The sequence below is a fragment of the Oncorhynchus tshawytscha genome, linkage group LG02 (genome assembly GCF_018296145.1).
Source record: "Oncorhynchus tshawytscha isolate Ot180627B linkage group LG02, Otsh_v2.0, whole genome shotgun sequence".
In the NCBI taxonomy this organism is placed as follows: domain Eukaryota; kingdom Metazoa; phylum Chordata; class Actinopteri; order Salmoniformes; family Salmonidae; genus Oncorhynchus; species Oncorhynchus tshawytscha.
In genome coordinates, this window is record NC_056430.1 from 66,298,147 (window position 1) to 66,314,857 (window position 16,711).

Genomic DNA, 16,711 nt, shown 5'->3' on the forward strand with positions numbered 1-16,711 from the left:
ATGCCAACTTTTCTCCATTTACTGCCCCTCTTGTGACAACAATGGAAATGTCAGCTGACGTGCTTCTGGTTGAGTCCGCCTTTGGGCCAGTGCAAGCTGGCAGTGTGCTGTCCTATCAACTTCCTCAGCCAAAGACCCGTGAAATTGTGAAGATTGCCGATGCCCCTTCACCAATCCTTCCATTAGATGGCTACAGGCTTCAGTCTTCCCAGTGTGCTCACATCCTTAGCCATCAGGAGCAGTTCCACGTCAAGTAATTACAGACAACCTACGAGATGTCAGACAATGTCGAGGTTTCTACAAGGGAGCAGAGCAGCAGCTCTGAATGGCATCAGCTAAGGAAAATGAGAATAACATCCTCTCTTTTCCGAGAGGTTGGCCATGTCCGGGGAGAGACCTCAGCTGACCGTCTAGCTGAGCGGATGTTCAAGGGATCTGGTGTGCAGACCATGGAGATGAAGAGGGGGCTAGGCATGGAGCCAGTGGCTGTACAGCAGTACTGCACACTGAAGAATGTTAACTTCTTTCCGTGTGGCTTCGTAGTGCACCCAGATGCTCCTTGGTTAGGATCCTCACCAGATGGCGTCATATTTGATCCCAGTGTGAGACCAGACTTTGGACTCTTAGAGTTCAAGTGCCCAAATGTACCAAGTTATGTTGACTGCCCTTACCTGAAGATACAGAATGGAGAGCTGATGTCCTTACCTGAAGATACAAAATGGAGAGCTGATGTCCTTACCTGAAGATACAGAATGGAAAGCTGATGTCCTTACCTGAAGATACAGAATGGAGAGCTGATGTCCTTACCTGAAGATACAGAATGGAGAGCTGATGTCCTTACCTGAAGATACAGAATGGAGAGCTGATGTCCTTACCTGAAGATACAGAATGGAGAGCTGATGTCCTTACCTGAAGATACAGAATGGAGAGCTGACGTTGAAGAGATCTCATGCTTACTACTGGCAGGTGCAAGGTCAAATCCTTCTCACAGGTTGTAGCTGGTGTGACTTTGTCGTCATCTGTGCACAGGAGGTCATCCTAGTTGAAATGATATATAATTATATATCATCTACAGGTTTCAAAAACTATAAGAGAGACGATTGGCCACTTATTTTTACCACTTTTTGCAGAAGTGTCTATCTTGCACCTGAATGGATCCCCTGCATGGGTGCCAAGTTTAGTGGTTTCATGAAAAATAAGTATTAATATTCTTGTGAAGAAAAACTACAGTAGAATAGATTTGTTTAAAAAAATGTATTTCAGCAAATGTTCAACAGTTCAGTTAATCAATTACACATCTCTAACATTGTATTCAGTCTTGCATTCTGGCTATTCTGTGTTGACTTGATTTCTTTCCCCCCACCCCTAAACTCATTGCCTAAATAAAGCCAATACAAGCTCCACACAAACTGATGTTCACTACAACACAAATGATTGATACATGTCGTAGATAAACAAATTATTATTTTGCTGCTAGCAAGTAAGCACATGTACATTTACACTGACTTGGCCCATGCTCTGACCAAAGGTCCATTTTGATAGTTGACCAACAGGCACGCCACTGCAAATAATTGGTTGATGCTGCCTGAGATGGTCAGGGGGGTGACTGTGTCAAACAGCTTGTGCTCCTTTACTCTGTGGATCATTCTTTCAAAATGCACTCTCAGCCTGGCAATGGATCGGGTCTCCCTAACCTCATGCGCTGGCATCTGTGTGCGTCTTGACAGAAAGACTGGCCGGTAGCCCTTGCACGGAACAATGTCATCTACGAGAAAGCCCTTATCCACCATAATGGCCATGTCAGGGGTGAGTAAGGAAATCATTCCAAACTGCTTGAAGATCTCCATGTCACTCACATATGCCCTTAGAGGTACAGTGTGACTTGTAGGAAGAAAACACCTCCCTCTGCAGTAGTAGTGAAGATGATGTCTGGCAGTCGATCACTACCTAGGTGTCTGGATAGTCCTTGAACTCAGGTGGCAGGTGGGCTTTGATGGTTTCCTTGGGGATCCATATCCGTGCTGATCCAAGCAGACAGTAGAGGAAGTTGGCCCAAGAGATGATAATCCGGCTCACTGTTGATTGGTGGATGCTGAACCGATGGGCCAAATCCTTCTGTTTCAGACCCAGAGACAGATGAGTCATAAACAAGAAGAGCTTGTCGATTGATGGCAGTGTCTGAACGTAAAGAAACCGTTTTAGTACAATATAGTCCTCATATTCGGTCCATAACAAAAAGTAAACAATGTTTAACAATTACAGTCAAATCAAATAATATTCTCTTAAGTATTTAATAAAGTAGTCCCTTTCCAGTTTTCTTAGAGTAACACTTGTTTCAGATGAATTGGTGCTTGTGACTCTTATAAACCTGGTCTCTTGCTGCCTGCTCAATCAAGTGCCAGAATGCCATCGGGTGGGTGTAGCTTGCACATCTAAAGACGAACCCAGAGTATTTGAATACCAAAAAAGCCCATTACTATTATTGCCCATCTTCTCTAAGCATCAAGTAGCACTAGACATGACCTAGCTGCTATTGTAGCCTGTTTTGTTGTTACTGCAATTCATACTGTAATTCACAGCAGCTATCATCACAGCAGTGAATTTATTTTAAATGTTCCGTTATTTAAGCTGGGAAGTGGACTAAGAACCAAATCTTATTTGCAGCAACGACCTGGGAGCATTTTGGGGGGTTAACTGAAAACGAATGTAAAGACGATATGCATTCAATGTGCCTACTTATGCTAAGATATGCTAGCCTAGTAATAGTCAATAATTAACAATAGGAATGCTGGATAATAATAAATCATTACTGTACCTTGTGTAAAAACGTATATCCTCGTCAGAACCAGCAAATCGCTGTAGACCAAAGCCGTGTTGGGCGATCAGTTTCTCCAGCTTGGCTCGAAGCTCCTCAATTTCTCTTACGTGCTCAAGGTTTTCCATTAAGGCCATGTCCAGGGCTGTGGGTTCAGGGACCCCACAGTAATCATGTGTCTGGACCGGATCAGAGATGGCACAGTCCATAGGCAGCGCACCTTGTTCTTCATCCTCCTCAGTCGGACCAGGAGGTTTCAGTCTTCTTTCCCAAACACCAGGTCTCTTTTGAATGTGCCAGTTCCACGCCAAGACTGTAGGAACAACACCTATTTTTAGGTATTGTCAACTCCCAATGTTTACCTCAACAAAGTCACTCAACGAAATGTGCACAACACATATTTGTGTGTTTGGTGACAGTAAAGTTGTCACGACGTATTGCCACCAACCACCTTTTTCTGAGCTCTACACTGACCGGGAAACTATGGAAGCGCACAATACCATTCAATTTGGAAGAAACTGAACACAGACGCACTGAACAATGTTCATTAGCACCTCCTTCGCGGGGCTGTAATTTAAACGTAGTCATTGCAAACTATTTCAGTCAGAAATGCACACGACATTTAGATAGCTAGTAAGCTAATGATAAAAACAATAGCAGAAATCGCTCCGGAAGTCATCAACCCGGAAGTTGGAGGCGGTATAATGCATAGAGCCTATTGACAGCCATGGTGTGATGCATATCATGTGTTTGGTTCTGCTGGTCTTAGTTCAGTTCACACTGATCTTACTCAGGGCTACTGACTTCTGTCTGAAATGGCACCCTGTCCCCTATAAAGTGCACTAAAGTAGTGTATTATATAGGGCAGAGGGTGCCATTTTGGACACAGACAGTGACTGCTTTCCACAACAACCCCCAGTAATAGGAGAAGTGATCTATCTAGTCTTCAACATCCTTTCCAACACTTCCCCTTCAGCAGTGATGTGCAACCTGTCCTCATACATGTCTAGTAGTTTGGCAAGCATTCTATCTTTTCGTTTAGATTTCTCTCATACATTTTAGTCATTTAGCAGATGCGCTTATCCAGAGAGACTTACAGTAGTGAGTGCATACTTTTTCTTGTTTGTTCGTACTGGTCCCCAGTGGGAATCATACCCACAACCCTGGCGTTGCAAGTGCCATGCTCTACCTACTGAACCACATGGGACCCCTACTCATACTTACTCCGAGCGATCTCACATACACACACACACACACACAAAACCCCCTCCACCCGTCTCCCTATACACAAGTCCACCTCGCCCCCTTCTATCTCTTTATTCCTCCCATTGATTCCCCTTCCCCCCTGGTCCCTGTGGCCTATTAACAGCATGATAGATGATCAGGCTTTGATCCACCGTCACTCACTGGCAGTGAGGTCAGCACCACCTGACCCAATGGCCATGTAAAGACAGATCCCTAAAATAACTTCTGTCTTGGTGTGACTTTGACTGCCCAGTTCCAATGTGTGGTGGTGAGAGATGTATGGGGAAGAGGGATGTATGTGTTAGGGCGTGTCTGTTTGTGTGTGTGTCAGCTCTTGCAAGGTGGGATGAGCGGTGAGCCTTCATACCAACCACTATAGTGTCCTACGACTAGATCATAGCAAGTCAAGGGAAAGTGAATGTTTGTGCCCTTGGCCTTGCACTATTATGGCTCATATCTTACACCCCATTGGAACATACTGTGGACAAGAGTACAGGGTCAGACAGTATACAGTTTTTTGTGTTTATTTTTTGTTGCTTGTGTTTGTTCCCATTCTACATGGTATACTGTAATAAAGAGATCCTAACCTTTCCAGCAAAGGCAGAAGAATGTGTAGTGGTTATCAATACCTCCACATAACTATTTTACTAGTGCCCTGAGGGCGCCACTAACCCAGTGGCCTGGTTTCACCATAACACAGCTGTGTACTGATATCAGTCACACAGACAGAATGGGACTGGGTAACTTATCCTGTTAGAGCTAGAGAGGAGCACTGTTTTCTAGCCTAGGCTATATATCACCTGTAACACCTTGCGCTGTACAGTCACAGTGGCATGGTAGTTAATAATGATTTTACCATAGCTTTGATTTTGGGCCAGATCCTGTTTTTTGCAGCCAACCATGTCTTCAAGCTCCGCTTGTATAGACGCTGCAGCTATTGCAGTTGTATGTTATAAGGAGGGCTGTGTGTGTGTGCTGCCATTCTGTTGTGGGTAGAGAACACCTGAATATTTCATGGCGAGTGGCAGCAACGGGATCTGATCGCTAGTGTGCGTGTGTGACTGTGCGTGCGTCCATGTGTGTGATCTCTCCATTTCATTCCGCCATAGTGTCTGCAGGTCACTCCCTCTGAGCTTAGAGAGATAGATCGGGCAAATAGGATTGTGTGGAGGCTTGATTCTGCCTGCCCTGAAAACGAGAGGCACTTAACTGCTCTGAAACGCCACTTACCTTGGGAGAGGGAGGGGTTATGCAGTCTGGCCATGCAATATACATTCTAGACCATACTATAGCAATTTGGAGAGAGAGTGCAAATGTATAGGTAAATATCAAGTCAGTCGGTCACACACAATAGAGGAATATCAACTCTCTGTCTCTGTCCCTCTCTCCCTTTCTCCTTATTCTCTCTCTCTCTGTCTCTTTCTTTCTATCCCTCTCTCCCTTTCTCCCATTTTCTCTCTTCTCTCTCTCTAACTGTCTCTCTTTATCCTATTTCTCCCTCCCTTCCCCCTCCCCCCCTCTCTCTCCTCTATCCCGCACTCTTTCTCCCTGTCTCCCTTTATCCTATTTCTCCCTCCCCCTCTCTCTCTTCTCTCCCCCTCTCTCTCTCTCTCTCTTTCACTCTGTCTCTCTCTCTCTACCTCTGCCTACGTTATCATTTTGTCACTGTGTAAAGTGGTGCAGTAGGTGTTTGCTAATTCTCTCCATGTACAGCAGCTGTGGCTTCAAAACGCTGATAACATACCAGACCAGCAAAATATATACCTTGCTTTAACATCTATAGCAGCCTATTTTTCTCTCTGTGTCCCAAATGGCACCGTATTCTATATGTAGTGCACTAGTAGTGGTCAAAAGTAGAGCACTATATAGGGTTTAGGGTGCCATTTGGGATGCATATTATGTTAGAGCCTAAGGAAATGTATGAGAAATGTCTCAAAGTGAGAGGGACATATGTTGTCTGTGTTCTTAATGAGTTATGATGCTCGACTCATTATGTGGTGGTTCCAGAGTCTGTGTTCAAATGCACTGTTGTGTCTTTGGCTATGCCGGATTAAGTGATTTGACATGCTATTCTATAAAATCCTTTCTCCGTAATTAATATTACCTGATTGAGCTAATCATGTAAATGTAATTAACTAGAAAGTCGGGGCACCACAAAATAATATTTATAGAGCTGTTATCTTCCGAATAAACTCTTAAAGATCTAGTAATATTTTACATCAATAGCAATCGTCACCTTAATTCAGTCTCATCTGTAAGTTTTAAATTCTTGATTATCTTCACGAACCCTGGCTAACAAGTTGAATCAGCAATACAAAATTGGGTTTAATTATTTATTTACTAAATACCTAACTAATCACACAGAATTACACATACACATCATTAATCATAACTTGATTACAAATTACGTCATAAAGGAAAACGTCCCTAGCGGGTGGAACAGATATGACAGCTTGTTACACAAAAGAAAAAGGGCTGGGTTTGAGTGAAAGAGCGGGAAGACTGAGTAACAAAGGAAGATGCTGTGCTATCGTAAATACAGTATCTTATGCATTCTAAATTACCGCCCATTTGGAAAAGGAAAATGCAATAAATATTTACTCTGAGCTGCGCTTCAGTAGGTTGGTGGTAGATGGAAGGTCGTGTTGCCAAACCAAGTCCTTTGTCCTTTGAAGAATGTCTCTGGTGGTCAATTGGATACATTGTAATAACGTCGTTATGTGATAGACGGGATACTCTGTCTGTTCCTTCTTAACCCTCGTTTGCAGCTGCTGTTGCTAATTCAATGGCTAGGAGGTATCAATTCTATAGTGAATAAGAGTTCAAAGTTCATAGCATTCGCAACCAAAGCTCACACTGATGTTGGCTTCATTCTGTAGTTATTATTTGAACCATTCTGACATCGGACTGTCGTCCTCACATCCTCAGAACAGGAGGTTATATTGTTGTCAAGGCTTTATATAGGAAGGGAGAGGAGGGCGTGTTTGAAAAGTTTTATAACCCATGTCCCTTCACAGGGGTGGGCCATTGATTGAGCAGAGCCCTAACCTTATGAAAACCCAAATCTCTCATTTGGAAGCTAAAATTACATTTAATCTCTTCACCAATAATTTTATATTCAAACATTTAAATTGAACAACAATTCCATGTGAATCCGATAACTCTGATGTGTAGACTTTCCACTGTAGAGTTTATGTCATCTTATCATTGATGAGAATGTCTCAGATGACAACCGAACTGACATCATATTCATTAAGTACCACCCCATATGTTCAATTGGTCGGATTACCAGAATATAGTTCATTTCCCCCCACCTTCTGATGTTCCCAGAGTCTCTATATTAACCAAGGGGTTTTCCAAAGGGGGGGAGAGGTATTTATGACTGTCATAAACCTACCCCCAGGCTAATGTCATGACAGCACTTATTGTGAGTCACTCTAAAGTTTATCCAGTTCTGCAATTGTTATGCATTGTCTTTTCTGGTATATAAACACTTTTCCTTCTCCAGTCTATATGCCTTTTGAACCATGCATCCCACTGCTGGCTTGCCTCTGAAGCTAAGCAGGGTTGGTCCCTGGATGGGGTACCAGATGCTGCTGGAAGTGGTGTTGGAGGGCCAGTAAGAGGCACCCTTCCCTCTGCTTTAAAAAAAATATCCCAATGCCCCAGGGCAGTGATTGGAGACATTGCCCTGTATAGGCTTCTGTCTTTCAGATGGGACGTTAAACAGGTGTTCTGACCATCTGTGCTCACTAAAGAACCCATAGCACTCATAAGAGTAGGGGTGTTAACCCCGGTGTCCTGACTAAATTCCCAATCTGGCCCTCATACCATCATGGCCACCTAATCATCCCCAGCTTCCAGTTGGCTCATTCATCTCCCTTGTAACTATTCCCAAGATTGTTGCTGTAGATGAGAATGTGTTCTCAGTGAATTTACCTGGTAAGAAGATGGCAAACTATTGAGTCGAACACGCCAATTCCTCATTCTCTGGTACAGATCAGAATCTGGAATTATCTTCCACCATAGCCAATAATGACAGCATGGTCAGTGGTCCAGTGGCCTAATCAATCCATCCCATTGTCCAGACTGTGTGTGTGTGTCTGTGTGTGTGTGTGTGTGTGTGTGTGTGTGTGTGTGCATGTGTGATTGACTATAGAAGTCATCAGGAAGAGAGCTAAGATGGACTGATGAGCAATCCTAGTTGCACGGGTAGAAGTGATTAACCAACATTTCATATTTCCCCCCGTTATTAAACAACTAATAACCGATGTCGGTTCAATTACTAATGAACTACAATGACCATAATCCACTGCGCCTGTTCTTTCCGGCTTGGACAGATGGATGCACTTTTATGCTTGCTACGTTAGGATAGATACACAGACCGCATGAGAGAGGAAAGTACACAACACAATGAAAAGGGAGATGGATAGAGACAGTTCATGAAAGTATGCATTATCTACTTTGAAGAACCAATAAAATGATTTAGTCAGACAGCCATGCAGCATACGGTGGGCAGGCTAGTCTAGCTAAATAGGATGACAGTACAGTATGGGGAGCACAGAGAATGTTGTCTGGCTGTTTGGCTGCTACTGCCTGAGCAGAGATGAGATTAGGATTTTTAAGGAATGAAAAGTAATGGTCATCAATTAAAAATAATGTAATATATATGTAACGATCGTCTTCGGGAGAAAGAGAGGAGGACCAAGGTGCAGCGTGGTAAGTGTTCATGTCTTTTTAATAAACAAACTGAACACTGGAACAAAACAATAAACGTTGTGAACAAAACGAACCGTGTGGCCCAAACACTCACACGGAAACAAACACCCACAAACCAAAAGTGAAACCCAGGCTACCTAAGTATGATTCTCAATCAGGGACAACAATTGACAGCTGCCTCTGATTGAGAACCATACCAAGCCGAACTCAAAAACCAACATAGAAAAACAAACATAGACTGCCCACCCCAACTCACGCCCTGACCATACTAAAACAAAGACAAAAACAAAGGAACTAAGGTCAGAACGTGACAATACACAACTGAAATATTGTATTATTTCATAGTAATTTCCTATTTTTCTAATGCTGTCTACTCAATGTGGACCTAACAGAGACAATGGAATATTTAAAAAAAATTGGCAATTGAATGTCCACTATTTTGGGCTTTGGAATTTCAATTCAAAAATCTAAAATCATTTGAACCTCATTCTTTCATAATGTATTTAATGTTTAAAAACATGTAGCTCTCTTCCTGATGGCTTCTATAGCCAAAGAAGTAGAGTAGGTCTACAGGAAATGGTTTGCCCACCTTGGTAGAGTAGAAACATCAGACTGTGTGTGTATGTGTGTGCATGTGTGTGGCCGTGGTTGTGTTTGAATTCCCCCAGTCCTGCATCTTGGCAGTAGGAGAGTAGCACCGTTGTTGGCATTCACGTTAGCCACTCCACAACACCACTCACTGTATCCATGTCTTTACCCCTCACTGTATCCCTGGTACCCCTCACTGTATCCCTGGTACCCCTCACTGTATCCCTGGTACCCCTCACTGTATCCCTGGTACCCCTCACTGTATCCCTGGTACTCCTCACTGTATCCCTGGTACCCCTCACTGTATCCCTGGTACTCCTCACTGTATCCCTGTCTTTACCCCTCACTGTATCCCTGGTACCCCTCACTGTATCCCTGGTACCCCTCACTGTATCCCTGGTACTCCTCACTGTATCCCTGGTACTCCTCACTGTATCCCTGGTACTCCTCACTGTATCCCTGTCTTTACCCCTCACTGTATCCCTGTCTTTACCCCTCACTGTATCCCTGTCTTTACCACTCACTGTATCCCTGTCTTTACCCCATCACTGTATCCCTGTCTGTCTTTACCCCTCACTGTATCCCTGTCTTTACCCCATCACTGTATCCCTGTCTTTACCCCATCACTGTATCCCTGTCTTTACCCCATCACTGTATCCCTGTCTTTACCCCATCACTGTATCCCTGTCTTTACCCCATCACTGTATCCCTGTCTTTACCTACCCCTCACTGTATCCCTGGTACTCCTCACTGTATCCCTGTCTTTACCCCATCACTGTATCCCTGTCTTTACCCCTCACTGTATCCCTGTCTTTACCCCTCACTGTATCCCTGTCTTTACCCCATCACTGTATCCCTGTCTTTACCCCTTACTGTATCCATGTCTTTACCCCATCACTGTATCCCTGTCTTTACCCCATCACTGTATCCCTGTCTTTACCCCTCACTGTATCCCTGTCTTTAACCCTCACTGTATCCCTGTCTTTAACTCTCACTGTATCCCTGTCTTTACCCCTCACTGTATCCCTGGTACTCCTCACTGTATCCCTGTCTTTACCCCTCACTGTATCCCTGGTACTCCTCACTGTATCCCTGGTACTCCTCACTGTATCCCTGGTACTCCACACTGTATCCCTGGTACTCCACACTGTATCCCTGGTACTCCACACTGTATCCCTGGTACTCCTCACTGTATCCCTGTCTTTACCCCTCACTGTATACCTGGTACTCCCCACTGTATCCCTGTCTTTACCCCATCACTGTATCCCTGTCTTTACCCCTCACTGTATCCCTGTCTTTACCCCATCACTGTATCCCTGTCTTTACCCCATCACTGTATCCCTGTCTTTACCCCAGCACTGTATCCCTGTCTTTACCCCTCACTGTATCCCTGGTACTCCTCACTGTATCCCTGTCTTTACCCCATCACTGTATCCCTGTCTTTACCCCTCACTGTATCCCTGTCTTTACCCCTCACTGTATCCCTGTCTTTACCCCTCACTGTATCCCTGGTACTCCTCACTGTATCCCTGTCTTTACCCCTCACTGTATCCCTGTCTTTACCCCTCATTGTATCCCTGGTACTCCTCACTGTATCCCTGTCTTTACCCCTCACTGTATCCCTGGTACTCCCCACTGTATCCCTGTCTTTACCCCTCACTGTATCCCTGTCTTTAACCCTCACTGTATCGCTGTCTTTAACCCTCACTGTATCCCTGTCTTTACCCCTCACTGTATCCCTGGTACTCCCCACTGTATCCCTGTCTTTACCCCTCACTGTATCCCTGTCTTTAACCCTCACTGTATCCCTGGTACTCCTCACTGTATCCCTGTCTTTACCCCTCACTGTATCCCTGTCTTTACCCCTCACTGTATCCCTGTCTTTAACCCTCACTGTATCCCTGGTACTCCTCACTGTATCCCTGTCTTTACCCCTCACTGTATCCCTGTCTTTACCCCTCACTGTATCCCTGTCTTTACCCCTCACTGTATCCCTGGTACTCCCCACTGTATCCCTGTCTTTACCCCTCACTGTATCCCTGTCTTTAACCCTCACTGTATCCCTGTCTTTAACCCTCACTGTATCCCTGTCTTTACCCCTCACTGTATCCCTGGTACTCCCCACTGTATCCCTGTCTTTACCCCTCACTGTATCCCTGTCTTTACCCCTCACTGTATCCCTGTCTTTAACCCTCACTGTATCCCTGTCTTTTCTTCCACTTCCACCCTACTCCTTCTCTCATTCTCTCTCATTCTATGGTGCCACTCCCTATTCCTCTCTCACCCCCCTCTCTCTCACACACACACACACACACACACACACACACACACACACACACAATGTCGCTCTTTTCCTCTGTCTCCCTCTCTCTCTCTCCCTCCCTCCTCTGTCTTGTTGCTGCATAGTGAATGCTGGCTGCCTCTCAAGTCCCCACAGAGCTTATTGAACTGAACCCTGCAACATACACTATTTGTTTGGCTTATTTATTTTTCTTTGGGAGGAATGTGTGTGTGTCAGAGAGAAGAAGTGAATTTGAAAAGCGGTAGCGTATGTGTGTGCGATGTGTGTGATGTGCGTGTGTGATTGGAGTCACAGCATAATGCAGTACAATAATTTTGCAACAAATCTCCTCTCGCTTCATTCTCCCCTCTTGATTCATAATTCACCTCACTATTCCTCCAATACACAGTTCCATACCCCTGGAGAATTGTTTAATCACTCTACTCTGCTCTCTGTGAATAGCATCAAGAAATCACATTATTGCTGGATCTGAAAGCATTACCCTCAAAGTATTACTACATGTCTCCAACTGAAATACAATACGCCAGTCTCACCCAGGTAGACCTGAATAGAATGTGAAAGGAGAAGGCCAGCCCTCTAACAGATTGCGTATTAACAAATAGCTGTGGGACCGTTGGTTGACGTGTAGCCAAAGTCTTTGAGTGTAAATGAGAGAGAGAGAGAGAGGAGAGAGAGAGCCAGGAGGGGAGCATTCCTTGCCACATAATTAGCTTTCATTTGGGTCCCCTGGCCTGGATCACCCTCTCTATCCCTTCTTCTCTCACCCCTTCCTTTCATCCCTCCTTCCCACCCTCTTTATATAAATCTCCCTCTCCATATATACATGTCAAGCACTTGGTGATCTAGTGTCTGTGAGGTGAGAATCTGATACATATGCCAGTTCCCTCCGGAGACAGTCTGAGTCATAAAGACAAAGGGGGCAACAGGAAGAACAGGAAGAAAGGAAGAGGTAGAGGCTGAGAAGCAGAGGGAGAGTGAGAGATGGGAGTAAGCTGAGAAATGAAGAGAGAGAAAGGTGAGAGAGAGGAAGTGGTGAGGGAGAGGAAGAGAAGTGTTACACCCTGAAATGCTGCAGGGTTTGGCTTGGCATGCCAGGCACGGTCACCATTGTTTGGAGCAAGTTTGTCACAAAGAAACTAGATTGGCATGGTACAGAGGGATAAGGTGTATTATGAGTGATCAGGTTGGTTGACAGGAGAGTGCCTTGTTTACAACTGTCCTGTATGGGAGACAGCTCCTCTTGAAGAACGTAGGACATCACTGAGACATAACAGAGACAGCAACTGCTCTCCGAGCACCAATGGACGTGGACGTCTGATTCAGAGGGGTTGGGTTAAAGGGGAAGAAGGGGAAGGGGAAGACACATTTTTGGATGAATGCATTCAGTTGTGCAACTGACTAGATACCATACCCCACTTTCCCTTCCATTAACACAACAGCACAACAGGCAGGTGCACAAGACACCATAGTGACAACAGCATTACCACAGACAGGTGCTAGTGCTACCACAGTGAGATGCTATCGTTTGGAGCTAGGAAGAACAGGGAGATTTACATGGCGTAGTTTGCACAGGTGCAACAGAGAGGCTGCTGTGTAGGTAAACTCCTGCGAAGTGTACCGCACCTCTAAATGATAACGCTGATTAATCAAATTCCATATGCTGACCGCAATGCACTGCAGAGGGTGGTACACTCAGTCGAACGCACCACTGGGTGCACACAGCCTGCCATCCAGGACATCTACAACACCAGGTGTCGCAGGAAGACCACGAAGATCATCATAGATCCCAGCCACCGTAGGCAGTACAGGAGCATCATGGCTAAAACTAACAGAATGGCCAATAGCTTCTACCCCCAGACCATTAGGCTGCGGAATAGTCAGTTACATGTCCCTGCCCCCCCTCCCCCCAACTGCTCACACCCCAGTGGATATTTATATTAATCATTGTCACAGTTGTAAACAGTTATATATTATTATTGTTAGTTATTGTTTCATTCTCAACTGCACTGTTGGAGCTCGGAGCTTAAGAATTTCACTGTACACTGCAACTACCTGTGACTAATTAAAATATATCTATCTAATCTAGAATAAATCATTTGTTTTAATAATGAATTTCACCATGCAGGTGATGCAGACTCAACAGTATTCCCCTCACCATCCACCCCTCATTCTGTCTAGCAGTTTGAGCTGTTGTCTTGTAGTCTGAGGCTGCGTCCTAAATGGCACCCTATTCCCTATGTAGTGCACTTTTGACCAGAGCCTGGGACACAGGCTGACTCTATCCTTCTACTGCCCCTGCCAAAGTCAACTTATTATGTTGTGAGACAGTTGGGCTCAGCAGGCTCAGACTGTGTGGGTTTAACATTAAGCTGCTGGGCCCTGGGAGAGGGGGTGAAGGAGGGTGAAGAAGTACAAGGAGGAGGGGAGCTGGGGAGGAGAGATAGAGGGGAGATTGGGGAGGAGATAATGAGAGAAGGAGGTGTTAAGGCTGTAGCTGTGTTGTGATGTGGTGCTGGCCTTTTGGGATCCACTGTTGTTGACTCAAACACTGCCTCAGCCAGGCTTTTTAGAATATGAATTCATTAATTCATTAATTTGTGTTAATTTAACTAGGCAAGTCAGTTAAGAACAAATTATTGTTTACAATGACAGCCTAAACCGCCCAAATCCGGACGACGCTGGGCCAATTGTGCGCCGCACTATGGGACTCCCAATTACCCCCGGTTGTGATACAGCCTGTAATCGAACCAGGGTGTCTGTAGTGACACCTCACGCACTGAGATGCCGTGTCTTAGAACGCTGCGCCACTCGGGAGCCCCAGACTATCAGGAAGGGAAGGAAGGAGGAGAGAAGCCTTCCCCTCTCTTAGGGGTTGGGGGAACTGAGGAGGTTGGTGGGGTGGAGAGTTCATCACCAGATCTCAAAGTCCATTGTTCCAGTGGGAAGTGTGTGAGACGGAGAGGGTGTGTGTTTTGTGTGTGTGTCTGCGTTTGACCCTTTCTCTCACACACTCTGTCACTCTGTCTTTTTTTTCAGACATGAGTTTATTTTGCTCTTTCTTCCAGTGACACTGTAGCCTACCAGCTATCTCCCTCGGTCTAAAATACAATTTCTCACCATTCACTCTTCCCCTCATCTCTGTCAATTCAATTCAAGGGGCTTTATTGGCATGGGTAATGTGTTATCATTGCCAAAGCAAGTGAGGTAGATATTATACAAAAGTGAAATAAACAATAAAAATGAACAGTAAACATTACACATACAGAAGTTTATATATATATATATATATATATATATATATATATATATATATATATATATATATATATATATATATATATATATATATATATATATATATATATACAGTGTTGTAACCCTGTACAAATGGTTAAAGTACACAAGGGAGAATAAATAAGCATAAATATGGGTTCTCTCTCTCTCTCTCTCTCTCTCTCTCTCTCTCTCTCATATACTCACACAGAAGCTCAAATATGCAAACAACTTTTTTACACCTGATTGGGACACCTGACACTCTCTCCCCTTCCCTTATCTCTCTCTCCTCCTCCCCACTTTCTCAAATCCTCAAACCCACACAGAAGAACTCCATCACTCCACTTTCCAGGTTTTGAACCTGTAGATAAATGTGCCGTGTCATTGGATAAGACTGTTTGAGTGGAGATAGAATGTTACTTCAGCCCTCTAGTAAAGCCGCTCTGTTCTATGGAAGAGAGGCAGGGCTTGATATGCAAATGTAGCTTGAGGGGGCGGAGGCCAAGAGAGAGTTTGCAGCAATGTGACTCTCTCTCTCTAGGGGCCGGCCCAGCTGAAGCCAGTTGCCCGGCAACAGCTCAGGGAGAGGGGAGGAGGGGGGAGTGGCCTAATCTCAACAACTGTTGCCAGAACTGAAGCTCCCTCTGTGTGAATGTGAGCCAGCCAGAGAGCGAACAACCAAATGAGTGTGTGTGAGAGAGTTGCTGCATCTCTGCATGTGTGTGAGAGAGTGAGGTAGTTGCAGTGTGTGTGAGTCGTGCTCTCACAGAGGAGCTAAGCCAGCCAGCGCAGTTTTAGAGGTTCTGAAAGAGCACTCTCTCCTCTCCTCCTTTTCTCTCCCTCTTTTTCTGGACAACACTGATTCAAAGGACTGCCATTTGGACTAAACCCCTGGCACTTTCTGTACTGACCTGGCTTCACCTGTGTGTGTAAGACGAAAGGCAGAGGACTTCGCCCCTGGTTTGAGGGGCGCGTTGGATGACTTCTATGGATGAGGGCTTGGCCGGTGGAGTGTTGGGCCAGGGGGACCACCATGGCTCCCCCCAAATAATGGATGGGGTAAGAGACAGCACCTCTTTGCTACAGGACGGGGGTAAGGGGATAGAGGGGTAGAAGGATAGAGAGAAGGATCTGGGGCGGAGGTTAGGGGTTGGGGGATCTGGGGGGGTTGGTGCGGTGGAGAGTTCAGCACCAGAGCTCAAAGTCCATTGTTCCAGTGGGGTGTGTGAGTGACGGAGAGTGTGTGTGTTTTGAATGTGTGTCTGTGTTTGACCCTTTCTCTCTCTCGCTCTCTTTCTGTCACTCTGTCTTATGCTCTTTCTTCCGCTGCCACGCTGTAGCCTACAGTCTATCTCCCTCTGAAATACAATTAATCACCATTCACTCTTCGCCTCATCTCTCCCTCTCTCTCGCTCCCCCTCATTCTCTGACCAGCCAGCCCCGGATTTCAATTAATCCCATTACAATCAGAGGAGGGGTGAACCGAGACAGCACCCAGCCACCGGCTATACAGAGAGGGAGAGAGAGACTTAAACATTGTGGGTTTTTAGTGTACAGTACAGTATGAGCTTGGCTGAAGCTCAATGTTGTCCCTTCCGGCTGTGTAACTTAGCCTATGGTTCAGTGAGAAAGGAGAAGTTTATCCCACACAACAATGTGTCAAAAAAGGAAGTCTCCATTCAAACTGTTGGAATGGGTGATAGGGTTTCACGATGTTTGAGTTTCCTTGATCAGTACCTGTGACTTTGTCAATATAATTACCGACATGT

General features: G+C 45.1%; 1 protein-coding gene and 1 long non-coding RNA gene across 4 annotated transcripts in view; one reads left to right on the plus strand and one right to left on the minus strand.

The window, feature by feature from the left end:
* Positions 1–16,711, plus strand: part of LOC112264351 (rab11 family-interacting protein 4A-like) — a 93,936-nt gene that overhangs the window by 36,614 nt on the left and 40,611 nt on the right. Inside the window, exon 1 of one of the 3 annotated variants that reach the window (XM_042303194.1) lies at positions 15,582–16,001. The exons of the other annotated variants lie outside the window; for them this stretch is intronic. Within the exon in view, the coding sequence (XP_042159128.1) occupies positions 15,921–16,001 (81 nt within the window). The 5' untranslated portion in view covers positions 15,582–15,920. Of the gene's footprint in view, positions 1–15,581; positions 16,002–16,711 lie in introns of those variants that run through there. 3 annotated transcript variants of the gene reach the window in all.
* Positions 1,240–3,631, minus strand: LOC112265264. Its single transcript, XR_002955741.2, has 2 exons — positions 2,816–3,631; positions 1,240–2,178 (listed from the first exon to the last, which is right to left on the minus strand). It is a non-coding gene; the product is annotated as an uncharacterized LOC112265264 (long non-coding RNA).